The sequence below is a fragment of the Crocodylus porosus genome, unplaced genomic scaffold (assembly GCF_001723895.1).
Source record: "Crocodylus porosus isolate Cpor-Errol unplaced genomic scaffold, CroPor_comp1, whole genome shotgun sequence".
Classification (NCBI taxonomy): Eukaryota; Metazoa; Chordata; order Crocodylia; family Crocodylidae; genus Crocodylus; species Crocodylus porosus.
Window position 1 is genome coordinate 82,685,025 of NW_017728943.1, and position 14,577 is coordinate 82,699,601.

Sequence of the window (14,577 nt, forward strand, 5' to 3'; positions counted from 1 at the left end):
AATTATGGTACGACTACGATAATTACGGTACACAGGGCAGCACTGCCCCAGGCCGGAACGACACAGGAATCCGACTGGAGCGCGCCCCCTCGACCGGCCCCTCCTCTTCCGCGTTGTGTGACGTCACAGGCGGAGCGCTATGATTCAACGATCGCCCCCTCCAGGGTGGCGTGCGGCATGCCGGGACGGGTAGTTTTTGGAGTCCTACAGAATTACAGGAGAGACGAACGCCCGCCATCTGATGTAGTTTGACCCTTCGCCCGCTCCCTCGCCAGCCCCTGTGCATTCCAACGTGGGTTCCACAGGAGCGGGGGCCTTCTTCTCAGGGTGCCAAAAGTGCTGCCTGGAGAAAAAGATCCTCCAGATGCTCTTCGCTGCGCTAAAAAAAAAAAATAAAAATCTGCAATAAAAAAGTGCACTCAATTCCCCAGAACACCAAACCCCACTGCGTGGGTAATGCTTGCAAAAGCGCCCAAGGAGGCCACGTGAGTCAGGCACTACCCGGGGCAGCTCCCGCCGCCGGGTGAGAGGTTAGGGTTTGGGGACTTGCTGCCTCCTTTCCCTTCCCCCACTGACATGCCAGCCCGGCAGTCGGCGGCGTAGCGGCCTGAGCAGAGTGCGTGTCGCCGGCGGCGCCGGGCGGGGACTTCCCCTCCCCTTTGAGCGCGGGGCGGGGTGACGGGGAGGGGGGTGACTGCCCGGGCTCTGACTGTGGCCCCCCCCCCGTGCAGGTCTGAGCCCCCCGCGCCCCGTGGGCAGGCGCAGCCGCAGCGTCATGGAGTTCGAGATCATGGAAAGCGACATCCTGGAGGGGCTGGAGGATCTCGGGTAGGTGGGTGGGCTGCGGCAGGCCCGAGAGAGCCCCCGCAAGCCTCTCGGGTGCGGGTGGTTTCCTGGGGATACTTTTCACGCTTGAGCTATCGAGGAGAGCGTCATTGGGTTTTGTTCACTTCGCCCAGTATAGAAATTATACAGAAGGGCTGGAAGAGATCTCCAGAGCCCACGTCTGGTCCAACCCTTTGCTTGAGACAGTCATTCCTGTTCTAGCAAACCTGTTGTCTAACCCCATGATTCCCAAACTCTGACAGATTGCATGCCACCAGTTTCAAACTATAAGACCTTAACTACCCTGCCAGCAAATTTTTGTCATACGGAGTAATTATAATCAGCTAGCTGGTACCACTAATAGGTTGTCTGTGTACCACTGGTGGTACCCATACCACAGGTTGGGAAATGCTGGTCTAACCTGATAGCCAAACTACTGTGAGGTTCGGTTGGGGTGGGCAGAGTCTGGCCTGCATGCCCTGGCCATGAAACCTGTGTTCATTGCAGGTGTGCACAGGCAGCAGATCACAGCTGTACCCCAGCCCTGCCCTGTGATATCATCACTGTAAGATCCCAGCCCTGCAGCAGCTCCCTGCCTGCCATGCACCTTGGCCACAGGGCTCTTGGCTGGTCTCCATGGAGCACCTTGGAGTGCAGGAATGCGACAGCACTGGCCAGGTTGGGCTGGGGCAGAGCCCCAGATGTTCAGCCCCATGCTGTCATGGCCCCACGTTGTAATGCCTCTGCACTCCTGTGATCTCTATGGAGACTGGCCGGGGTTGGGGCTGCTGGGAAGTAGAGTCTGGCTGCTGGCTGGATCCGCCATTTTGCCCACCCCATATGCATCCACTAGACATAGTGCCCTAACCTGCCACAGGTAGAGCAAGGGGCCACATTTTATCTTCACTGGGCTGTAGAAAGCCTCAGAGTGAGCCCCTGGAGAAGTCTCTTGGTTGCATGTGTGAGTGTTTTCCTTGGAGTACTTATTTCTTAAAGTCAATCTGTTTTCTTTTCATACTTGAGTTACTGAGGAGAGCTTAACTGGTTTTCAGACACGTTGTATGTTGTAGGAATCATTGAGAAGTAGGTCTGGAAGAGATCTCCAGAGGTCATTTTGTCCAGTTCCTTGCCTGAGGCAGGATCATCCCTAAACCATCCTCTAACAACCCATAGTTTAATTTATATGAACAGTTCACATACCTTAAGTGTGCTTACTCTTGCAGTATTTTTTGGAAGCAGGAGAGTATTTTGCAAATGAAGAAACAGGTATAGAAATACATGTTTTGCACAGGAAATTTGCAGCGAACTAGAGAACTGATACTGCGTTTCCCAAATCCCAGTTTAGCTTATAAACTATTTCTTTTATAATTGTCTTTCTGGTAAGGATGTCCTTGCTACAAAGTACTCACTTGATGTTGAAGTCAAATGGATGTCAATGGAACATAAACGGTTTTAAATCACTAAAAATTTCTTGATTACAATTTCCCTTTTTTCCTGATTGCTTAGCTTTCCCTTTCTTACTTCTTGTGATATCATCACTTCTGTAGTTTTCTGATTAATCTTGGCTATAGACAGTGGGGAAAATGGAAGAAAACCCTATTTATAGAAGGGTGAAAAGAAACTTTGAGGTTTCATAATCATAAAGAAAAGAAAAAGGGCCCAAACTGTTTTTTTTTTCTTTTGCTATATGCTATTACAACATGCCAGGCCATTTTTTTCTGCCTTTTGATTCTATACATTGAGTGTTAGAATGAACGGGAGGTGACACAAATATAATGAAAGGCAGAATTTGTTTATACATAACTTTGGCAGTGGCAGCAGTCCAAGTCCAGTGCTGGGAGTCCAAGGTAAAAACTTTGTCTTTACTTTTTGTATAACAGTAGCCATCGTAATGTTTATTTAAACTGGGTTTCTTCCCATAAATCAAAATATCACAGGATAATGCTCTATCTACAAGATTACCACCAGCAGAGCCTAGAAATCTATTCTGTCATGTTTTGAATTCTTCTATTTTTTTCAAATAGCTGATCAAAATTTCAAAGGAAAGCTGCCAACCATAAAGGCATCCTGAACTGCTGCCACTGCCAATCCTTTAAGTGATTTGAGCGGGTATTCTTGACTTCAGTCTTTTAAACAAAGCTAGTAAATTTCAAGTATATTTGGTCATCTGTCAGTTCTTGTAGTCTTATAATCATGCTTTCACTTAAAAGTTTTTACCTGCCCTACTAGGTAAATGTTTGAGTTTAGCTCCCCCCACACGTAAGTATTAATTCCATCTAAAGCAGTGCTTTCAACTTGAGCCACCTGGCTCAACTGGAGGGTGGGAAGATTGGAGCGGATCAAAGGTGATATGCTGTTGGCTTGAGCTGAGAAGTGCCAGTGGGGGCTGCTGCACCTCAACTCTTCATCCATTGCTAATGTAGTCATGCTGTGCTGCTAAACCAAACCACTTTGTAGCTGGAGGGTTTTTCTTTTTTCCAATATGGTCTCTTTCTTGAGTTTAGGCTAGTTTAAGTGAAATAACTTGAGTATGGTAAATTGAGCTAACTGATGTGATTAAGACAAGCCTTTTGTTTGTTTAGCTTTACACATTGAGTAAAGCACTATGAGTGAAGTTTTGCAGAACAGCATACACTTCAGTATGCTGGATGACAGATCTCTCACTTCTGACACCTGTCAAGAGTTGACTGAATTGATTGAGTCCACACTCACACAAGAGTTTACCTTTTAGAGCTATCAGGATAGCTTTAAATGGGTGTGATTTTTCTTTTATCCCTTTTCATCCTGGGTCCATGTGTTGAAATGGCCCACCACACTGTTTACCAGAATAAAAACAATAATTTGTACTTTTACAAGGGCAGATGGAATTCTCCATCTCTGAAAACTCATCTTGTAAAGCCAATAGATAATTAGGGAAAGTTTAAATTCAGCTGTGAAATATGTGTAACTCTCATTGTAGGGTTGTATCCATTAGGGGTGCACCAATAGAGATTTTTGGGGCTGATACCAATTAGCTGATTTTTAAGGATGCATATTGGCCAGTGGTGATCCGATTTCCAATACACAGCTCTTCAACTTGAAGAGCCGTGTCCAGCTGGTAAGTCTGGTGTGGTGGAAAGGGAGGAAAGGGGTGTGGGGTAGGCATATCAAGGCCCCTGTGGTAAGGGAGGGAATGGGGCTAGGGCTGGGGCAGGGGCAGGTGCTGACCAGCCAGGGTGGGGAGAGGCATGTGCCCCCCAGATATGCATGGGGCAGGGCGGGGCGGGCTGCAGCTGTGGGCTGGTACAGGCACAGGACAGAGGTGCAGCTTGTCTGGGGGACGTGGGAAGCGGGGTGGAGAGGGGGTGGCTCACACTGCTGCGCACAGCTTGTCCAGTGCTCATCTGTTGACTCCTGCCACTTGTTGCAGGAGTGGGGGACAGCGTGTGCCCCTGATCTGCCTGGCCAGGAAGAACCCAGCCCTTCCTGCCCCACCATGTGCAGCTCTGGGGGCACCCCCTCATGCCCTCTTGGACAAGTGGCAGAAGCAGTGGCAGGAGCTGCCAGGCAAGCACCAAATGAGCTGCGCGCAGTGGCATGAGCTACCCCACTCCCTTTCCATGGCCCCCTGATGAGCTGTGCCTCAGTCCTATGCCTACCCCAGCCCCAGCTGGGCAGCCCCAACCCCACACCCTCCCTCACCGTGGGGGCCTTGATATGTCCCCCATGCCCTTCCTCTCCCATCACACCAGACTTACCAGCTGTAGGCAGCTCTCCGCACTGCCGACTCTGCTCCTCACTGCCTGTGTGCTGTGTTGTGGCTGCATGCATGTGCGGGTATTTATCGAACAAATTATCAGCTGCATCGGGCCAATTTCTGATGCAGAAAGTTTTCTTTATATCGGTGCCGATCCAATATCAGACGAATGTATCCACTTCTTGTATCCACTTATGGATCAAGGTCAGTCCTTGCATATTTCTGCGCACAGAAACATAATGGTTATATACCTTTCTAGGAGGTATCTTAAAAAGTTATTGTTTAACAGAAAATAAGTTTTGCTTTATTGGTTGCTTGCATAAAATACATGTCACATTATTCTGTTTGCTTTGTCTGGCTACCCAGTAAATATATGACAGAAATGATGGGTGGGGAAGTAAAAATGCAATGTATTGTTGACAGGTTAATTACTGTAACATCTCTCATATTAGTGCTTTATAATATACTTCAGAAATGCAGGAGTAGTAGATCAATAAGCTATCATATTTGCAATAGGTAAGAGAAGCAAAACCTGCATATTGTGGTAGCATTCTTCAGAATATCAAGATTTAAGAAGTGGTAGCTTTGACCATGTGTCCTGTAATCTATAGAATAACATACAAGGACAGCTTAGTATGCTTAATTATTTTAATGTGACTTTTTCATATGAACACAAATATGCATGACATTACAATAAGTACTGAAGATGCAGGGAAAATTTAAATGTAAATTAGGTGTGTCCCTCATTTATACACACACAATCTACAGGGGGGAAAAAACTACAGCAGGATTTAGTAATAACATGCTCATTAAGTTGTTTTTTTATTTTACATGTCAGCTACAAAGGCCCATTGTTGGATGATGGAGCGCTGACTCAGGCCACGTCCCATGGGGCCACCTCCCCTGAATTTACCAAACTGTGTGCTTGGCTGGTATCTGAGTTAAGGCTGTTCTGTAAACTAGAGGAAAATGTGCATGCAACAAACAGTAAGTAACCACAGCCTTGAGAACTGAAATGTGTAACTGATACATTTTTCTAGATATGTATTCCTGTATAAAGCTGTGTGCTGACAGAATTGCTAAATCAGCCGTGTCATAGAGGGCAGTCTGAACCCCATTAAGCTTTGGATATTTTCCATCTCATTCTTCAAGCTAGCCTAGTAAGCAGCCAACAATGGCTGAATTGATTGTGGGTAAAGGCTGATTAATTTCAGTAAACAGGCAGTTGACTGAAATTAGCTTTTCATGTAACTGCTCTTTCATATAATGTAATCTGATCAGTTTTTGAATTGCTTTTTTTTTTTAGTGGCGAGGGAGGAACATTCTTGCCTATTATAATTTCTCAATTTTTCCAGGTTTTCTGTGTGAAGTTATGATGTAGGAAATATTTACAATTCCAGATGGAATACTCCAGTGACTAGAGCATTGGCTCGCCTCCTATTTATTGTTGATTCTAGAAAAAAAAAATAGCAAAGACTGAAGTATAAAATGTTTTTTGTGGAGAAGGATGTTTGAAACTTGAAATTTTTCATTTCTAATTTTGGTAGAGGAATTCCTTCTCCCCTCCCCACCCAACAAAAAACTGCAACTTATGGTTTTGAACAATTAGGTTGTGGTTTTTTATCCAGCTCTACTCATACTATTCTGTAAACTAAAGTGGTAGGTTTTTATTCCAGATACAGAAGCTTTAAACATATGTCTAGGAACTGAATATGTAGAATTGCTTACGATTTTTTACCTGTTTGTGTTGCTGACCACTAACACACCTTTCCTAGTCTTTTCATTACTTTTCTATTTCTTAGTCTGTGCAGTAATTTTCACTGCCTACATGTACATGTCAATAAGGAGCAATAAACTCCGGTGCTTATCACACTGGAGTTTATTGTTTGTGGGTGCTGCATTTGCATGTGTGCCCAGGACCGCAGCACATTAAGTCAAGTCAGAGCAGCCCCGGCCTGGCAGGGGGCCAAAAGCGGTCAGCCTGCCAGCCTGGGGCTGCTCTGACTCAGCTTAGCATGCTGCAGAGGGGCTGGCTGGGGCACGAGGGTGTTTCACTGTGGGGCTACCTGGCAGGCAGCCACCACACTGAAGTACCGTTGTGCCCTAGCCAGCCCTGTTAGCATCTACACATGTGGTGCTATGGAATAAAAAAATCTTCTCTGCCAGGATAATATTTGTATTTACAAGTTCATTAGTACTCCTGCTGTGGAGTTCATTAGTTTCCTGCGGCCGCACGTGCAGTAAACATCAGTGATTACAAAGCTAATGAGTCTACTTTGCAGTAAATGTCTAGTATAGAAGCACCCACTGATTTGTATCTTGGAAGACATTACACAAAACAATATAAGGGAATTGTTGTTATTTAAAAAAATATAGAAATGAAAAATCACGAACTGATGGTGGAGTCCTAAAAACATAAACACTTTTAAATTTCTATTTCTAACCTACTTAGTATTTCTAAATGCATTTTTCCCTTCTCCTGAATATCCTGTAGTTTTTCCACTCACACTTTTTTCCCTGCATTTTTTTGCAATGTTTCCCATCAATGTCTTCCTTCTCATCAGTGTATTCTTTCCTATAACTCTCCTTTTACTGTGCATATACTGTATTTACTCAAATCTAAGACGATGTTTTCTCCATTCAGCATGTAGCAGGGGAAAGCCTTAGTCTTAAATTCAAGTACAAAGGGTGGGGAGATGGGACAACAGAGGCTCCAAAGTCAAGGCTGGAGCTGCTTCCCCTCCATCCCTCATGTTCCTTTGCTTCCCACCACTGCTTACCTTTCCCTTGCAGCTCTGACTCCTGTTGGAGCCCTATTCTGGCAGGTAACACAGAGCATGTGCTACTTCTGGGCCCAGACTGGCAATGCAATGGCAACAGCAACTCTGGCCCCAGCTCCCCTGCTACAACAGTTGGTGCATGGCCAGGCTGGGGCTGGAGGCAGCATCTGTTCCAGCCAGGGTGTATGGAGCATAGCTACAAGGGAAAGGTAAGTGGAGGTGGGGTAGGTGGGGGTTGTGGAGGGCCAGGAAGCAGGGGGCTCAAGCCAGGGGAAGATGGCATGAGAGGGAAGGTAAGTTGTTGGGGGACAGGTGCCCAGGAGTGAAAGCACCATGGGGAGGGGCATGTGTCAGGGATGCATGCATGGCAGGGGGCAGGTAAGACGGGTTCCAGTCTCCTAGGAGGAGCAGTTAGCAGGGGGTACAGGGTCTGCAGGGGTAGATGTGGGATGTGAAGGTACCAGGTGAGGGGGCAGGCAGACTGCGGGGGGGAGTGACTTGGGGGAGGAATGGAACGGGCAGCAAGGGGCAGGGGTCAGGCCACTTGACTCCTGTCACCTGCTGCAGCAGTGGGAGGGAATTCATTTAAGACAGCCCTCCAAAACTTATATTCTAAACATGGAAAATTTATACATTTGTTACAATTTTCCATGCTTAGAATCTAATTATTGGGGTCAATTGGTATTTTAAATTGTCTGCTTTGCTCTTAATGCTATACCTTTCAAGCTGATCACTTTTACTTGTTCTGATTTTTACCTTTTCTTTTCTTTCTCTTGTGTTTTCCACACTTTGACCATACTATCTTTGTTTCAGCCTCTTAGCCAGAGCCTTACACCCTCAACAGTGTTTTCATGCTAAATAATGTCTTGGTGTAGTCATAATTCTTAACCAAATCATCCCCTGACTTTTCCTTTTCCTGCATAACTCTAATCACAACACCAGGAGCTGTAAATTTTAACTGCCCAAGTTGCGTTTCTTCAGGTCCAAATGAAGCAGAAGAATTCCAACTTGAAGCGAGTGGGCTGCTGGCAGAAATGAATTGTCCATATGTGTCACTAACATCAGGGGATGTGACAAAACGCCTTCTCAATCAGAAAAACTGTGTCCTGCTGCTCAGTAAGTCAAAAGGGATACTTGCATGAAAGCCTGATATACATACTATATGTGTGTGTGTGTGTGTATGGATTCATATACCTTTTTGTTTTGGTAGTGGGGTGGTGTTGGGGTAAAATAGTGGGATGGTATTTGTTTACTACAAAGTATAAATAACTGCTATAGTAATTCTTACAACTTTACCTACATATTTTCCATCCCATTCAAAAGAAGGCCAAAATGTTAATATTTCTGATTGTGTCATGGCAGGTCTTAAAAAACTTACCAGTCACTTCTTAGCTAGTCTCTGCTTGGAAGAGATTTTCTGGGTGGGTGCAATGCACAGGTGAAGAATCCATTAAATCTCTCTGTACAAAATCCCCCAAATATTAGGAGTACACCAGTAGAGATTTTTGGGACTGATCCAATGGCTGATTTTTAACAAGCCATATCGGCTGATATCAGATTTGAATCAGTATGCAGCCCCGTAGCATGGAAGTGGGAACTGACTGGTAAATCTGATGTGGGGGAAGTGGGGTGCAGATCAAGGCCCCTGCAGTGAGGGAGGGAGTGGGGCTGGGTCACGGGCAGGCGCTGAACAGCTGGGGTGGGGTGTGGCACAGGATGGAGCCATGGCTTGTCCAGGGGGCATGTGGGGGCTTCTGCTGTTGCACGCACCCCAGGAGGGCACGAGATACGTGTGCCTCTGGATCTGTGTGCAGGGTAGGGCAGGCTACCACTGCAGACTGGCGCTGTGCTGGGCTCTTTCTGGCAGGGGTGCCTAGGCTGGGACTGTGATTGGGGCAGGTGGTGGTGGCACTGGAAGGGGGCTACAGCAAATTTTGGGGTGACTGCAGCCCCCACCAACCCCTGATCCCAGCACTGCTGCCTGCCCTGAGTGCAGCCAGGAAGAGCCCGGCACTGGCTCTGGCCCCAGCCTACAGTGGCAGCTTACCCTCGCTGCGTGCAGATCTGGAGGCACACGCTCCCCATACCCTCCTGGGTCACATACAGCAGTGGGAACCGCCCCCCCTCATGCCCTCCAGATGAGCCAATGCTCCATCCTGAGCCCCACCCTGGCTGGGCAGAGCCTGCGCCTGCCCCAGCACCAGCCCCACTCCCTCCTTCACTGCGGGGGCCTTGATCTGCATCCCCATCCTTTCCCCCACAGCAGACTTACCAGCCAGACCCAGCTGCTCTCCACACTGCCGGGCTATGCTTCAGGCCGCCTGCATGCTGAGCTGCAGCTCTGCGCATGCACAGGGCATTTATTGGCCATAGTATTGGCTACGTGAACCAAAAAAAGCCAATTGCCAGTGCTCTCAATTTTCCTCGTATCAGTGCTGATCTCATATGGGACCAATGTATCGGTGCACCTCTACCAAATACAGGAGCATGCATGTTGGCATCCCAACAAAGTTGGATGCATCAGCTTCTACTCAGTGGTTTCACCTCTTGTATCTGATTATACCTAGTAAACACATGATTGTTTTGAAGTCCCTACCATGCTTTGGCATTTGGAATGGTTGAACATGATGTTTTCCCTCTCACGCTTCCAAAACTAATATTGGAGTCTCCGGCCATTGGAGGAATGGTGAAAGGGTGTCCTTTCCCTGTCCCAGCCTCAGTTCTGTGTGTCATCCTCCCTTATGGGTTGCACTGGTACATGTTTCTGCAGTGGCAGTGAAGCTGACATTTTCTTTAGTTCCTTGCTGTTCAGAGCGTTCTGAGTAGCAGCACTGAATGTTGAAATCAGGTTTGGTTTGTTTGTGAGGTCAAGGAGCAGTCTCAGAGGTACTGGAAGTTGGGAACACTGTGAACACCAGTGGTTTACACGTCAAAGGGTATCTTAGTTTTTAACCCTTACAGTTGTAAAATGTCTTATTCAACGTGGTATAGACACTTTTGCCTGGAGAAGTCTTTTTCTCCCTCACCCCTTGCTGTTGATGCTGCAGATTATCAACTTTTGATGCTGCAGATTATCAACTGTTCATTGCTGCAGATTAATGTTGTACTAAGATAAGATGTGAATGTTACATTATTATTTAAGTTTTTGTACTCCAGTGGTCAGAGGGAGAATGTGCTCGACCTGATTAAATCATGGATCCAGATAACTTCTTATGTCTAAAATACTGTGGACAGATATTTTGAATTAAATTTCAGTTTAGATTATTAACAAATCTTTTACCTTATTTCAAAACACACCTGTCCCTTGACTTGCTCTCAGCAAATCACACTGTTCAATGAGGCTTGCTGTTGTACTTTGAAGCTTGAATTAATGTATATAGATCATAAGCAAACTTGTTGACACTTACTATTATTTGTTTGGATATTTGCTGACTGTCCCATGTTGATGATGCCAGGCCCAGGCTGTTTTGATGGGGAAAGCATGGCAAACTCCTTTCTTTGTTGGACACACATACAGATCTTAAAGGTATTTAAGTGCCTAACTTCCCACAGAAGTCAATGATAATTGGGCAGCTAAATATCGTTTAAGGATCTGGACCATAATACATTTCTTCCCTTCGCCAAGAATAACTGATTGTTGTAATGATTTTCCAGTCAGCCTGGCTCTTCAGTTGCTTAGACAACCTCCAGTGCTTGTTTCCCTGGCAGTTTTTCATTTCTGCTTTTTCTCCAGTCCCCCTACTTCTTGACAAAAGACTTGCAGAGTCCTAGCTCTTTCTAACTCTAATTCATTGCGCTATCTCCTCTCTCTGCTTCCTTCTTTTTCCCAATATACTGTCCTCCTTCTGCAGAGCCTGAAAGGAAAGAGTTGTACTCTTTTGGACGTGTGTAATAGTTTAGTGGAGCTGTAGTGCTTCGCACCTTGAAACTGCCTGCATGTCGGAGCTATCCTCTTTTCACTGACTCTCTTGGGATCCTAATCTCTGACCTTGTAATCTTTTAAAATTCAAGCTTTTGTTGGATTCTAAACTTGCATCCTCAGTTCCTCCTAAAGTACTCAGTTTGTGGTGTACATTGATCAGGTGCAAATGCTCATTAGTTGTAGATACTTGATATGGCTGCATCTTATGCTGCAATCAAATTTTCTTACCCCAGCATACCTCATCTCAGAACTGGAAGCTGCCAGAATGCTGTGTGTGAACGCCCCTCCAAAAAAAGCCCAGGAAGGAGGAGGCAGCGAGGTCTTTCAGGAGCTAAAAGGCATATGTATTGCTTTGGGCATGTCCAAGCCTCCAGCCAACATAACGATGTTCCAGTTCTTCAGTGGAATTGAAAAAAAGGTAAGATCTAAAGTAACTAAGCTAAAATATATACATACAATATTTCATTGAAACTTAACTCTGCTTCCAGGGAAAGATTGCAGAGTTATGAAACACTTCTAGGCTTTGGGAGAGACTTAATATTGTTTACAGAATGTACTGTGAGTCAAAGAATTTTCAAAGGTGAACTAGAGGGCTGTGTCCATGCCAAAATCTGAAGGCAAAGTTCTCTGCATCTTGTCCAAGAGCCACTGCCGACAATGCCATGAAGGGTGCTGTATTCCTTGTAGTGCCTGAGGTTTTAATATTATCACCTGCTACAGAAGATGCACAGAACATTGAATTCATGTCTTGGCAAGGAAGTTGAGAACACTATTTGTAAATACTACTTACATTTAAGCCTTTTAGACAAACCCATTGCTTTGAAATCTAGTCACTTAAAAATATTAGCACTACTTTCTCGTGTATATCTTTTGCAGAATTTCCTGCCATTTTTTGTGGCTTTAGTTCATTTTTCCTCTTTGTTTCATAGTTTTATAGTTGTTAGGTTTAAATGTGCTCTCCCTCTTCTTTGAAAATCCCAAGCAAAAAGAGGAATCTGATTATAAAGGGAAAGTTGTGTCCTTATGCATTTCAGATATCAATCACAAGGGGGTTTTGTCTGTGTGTGTGGGGAGGGAGTGGAGCAAGAGAGTTCAACAAAATGTACTTGCTTGCTTTTTTAAAGTATGTGCAATTACTAGTTTCCATAAACACTTCCAAAGCAGAGTTTTGGTTAATCTTTTTCAGTTTATTCTTTAGCTATACCTTAAAGGGCTCACTTGGAAATAAATCTCTAAATAAACATTTTCTGGCAGTAGTACCATTTAGGAGAGGATAGATGGTCTTGTGAAAAACATAAGATGATAGAGTCAGGAGAACATGAACACTTCTTACACTGCTGTGGATTTCTACCTTGGAACCAGAGATGTGGGTTTTCCAGAATTTTTTGCAATGTGCGAAATAGAGCATGATCTGATTTAGTATGGTTTTTTTAACTTATATTTAGTAAACAAAACTAAAAAAATTCCCCCATGTTAATCTTATGTCCTAATAACCACAAGTATTTGAACTGTAGTATTTGATTAGGAAAAAAATTAAATACAGCGCACTTAATGTGGCTTAAATGTTATATTAAAAAAATTCAAAGCTTTATGTGAGAAGAAATTATTATTGCAATGCTTGTAAAAATGTAAAGACAATACACAATAACATGTACTTCCCTTAAAAAATGAAGGCGCTGAAAACTGCTGACACACTAATTTTAGCACACGCAAAGAACTGTGGTTGTCCACTCATCTACTTCAACACAGTTTAACTCTCTTCCACTGAGGTCATCGCAGCACCTGCAGTTTCACTGTCACTATCTGTAGTATCACTTGCACTACTTAATTCCATTTCAGAATCAGATTGAGGCAAATCTGATTCAGAACTATTTGAACCACATTCTCTTTCGTTAAAGGATGGTTTTACCAGTGAGTTTATGGGCAAGGGCAACTTATCATCACACTGCATCTTCTTCATTAGTTGTGCTTTTGACTGATTCTCCAGAAGCAAGAGATTTTGAGAAACAGAAACAAGCTTAGCAGTGCATTCATTTGTTAAGCTATTGCTCTTTTTTGTCTTGATTGACCTGCAAGCCTTACAGTTACATTCACAAGAAGCTGCTGTTGATGGAATGCTTAGGATCCTTAGAGCAGTCCTGGACAGCAGTTGGGTGTTACAGTATCCCTTCCACCATGTGAGAGGAGACATATTCTCTGCTGCCTGCCAAATGATGTCTTTGCTCCAAAGTTTTTCTTTTGCGCAGCACTCAGCAATGTCTGTCATCATGGCTGTTTCATCAATGTTGGGGACATCCTTAGCTGCTTCCATAATTGTATCAAGAGCAGTAGATAATTCATCTTCTGATAAACGTTGTTCTCTGTGTTGGGGATCCAAAAAATTTGCTGCCAGATGAACTAGATGAGAGCAAAACTCAGATCTCTTAGTAACCATTTGTTTTACTACTACTACTTTTTTGGTTAGAGGTGAAGGAGGTCAAAAACTCAATTAGATTTTCATTCAATTATCTGAATATTTCTGGGATATTTGAATGGCTTGATGTTCAAACTCCTTCAAGTTTCTTGGTAACCACTGAAACTGGTAGTAGCAAATTGGATGTTCCTTGAACTTGAACCCAGAACACATCATTGTCAAGAATCTGCTTCTAAATGTTCATGGGAATAATCTGGCATACTGTGTCATCTGTTCAGGCACACTGCAAACAGTTCTTTGTGCACAGCAAACTATGTAAATCCTTTGTAGCCAAGCCCCATCTAGTTTTTCCCGGCAATAAAAGTGCACTTTCCTTCCACTGCTTCTCTTTCTTTAATTTCTTCAAAGTCTGATTAACAACATGATGATTGTTGAATACCTTCACAATGGCTTTGTAGTTTACCAATATTGTCTTCGTTGTATTCACACTTACTATGTCCTTTGCCAGAAGATTCAACCCATAAGCAAGACAGCCAAATACTACTAAATGAGGTGATTTTGCCTTTAATATTTGCCATGCAACTTTCATGTTACTTGCATTATCGGTTACAAGGGCTTGTACCCTGGAGGGACCTGTACTTTCAATCTCTTCGCTCAGTAATTTGGCTGTGTATCGGGGTGATGTGTAAGGGGTACATGTGCACCTCCTGGGTGTGGCAGTGCACCCCCTGCAAAAAGGCACTTCTGACAGTGTCAGTGGCACCTGCAGGCAGTCACCACTTGCCACCCCGCTGCTGACATTGCTGGCGGCGTCTGTGGGTGGTTGACAATCACTGCTGGCCGCTGCTGCCACTGCCAGTCGTGCCTGTGGGTGGTTGCCGACCCCTGGTTGGTGCTCGCC

General features: G+C 44.7%; 1 protein-coding gene across 1 annotated transcript in view; it reads left to right on the top strand.

Moving 5' to 3' along the window:
• Window positions 1-518: 518 nt before the first annotated feature.
• The window catches only part of FAM98A (family with sequence similarity 98 member A), a 26,449-nt gene continuing 12,390 nt past the window's right edge, over window positions 519-14,577 (top strand). The window contains exons 1-5 of the mRNA XM_019549699.1: window positions 519-616; window positions 732-828; window positions 5,400-5,548; window positions 8,323-8,457; window positions 11,497-11,681. Of these exons, the coding sequence (XP_019405244.1) occupies window positions 776-828; window positions 5,400-5,548; window positions 8,323-8,457; window positions 11,497-11,681 (522 nt within the window). The 5' untranslated portion in view covers window positions 519-616; window positions 732-775. The remainder of the gene's footprint in view (window positions 617-731; window positions 829-5,399; window positions 5,549-8,322; window positions 8,458-11,496; window positions 11,682-14,577) is intronic.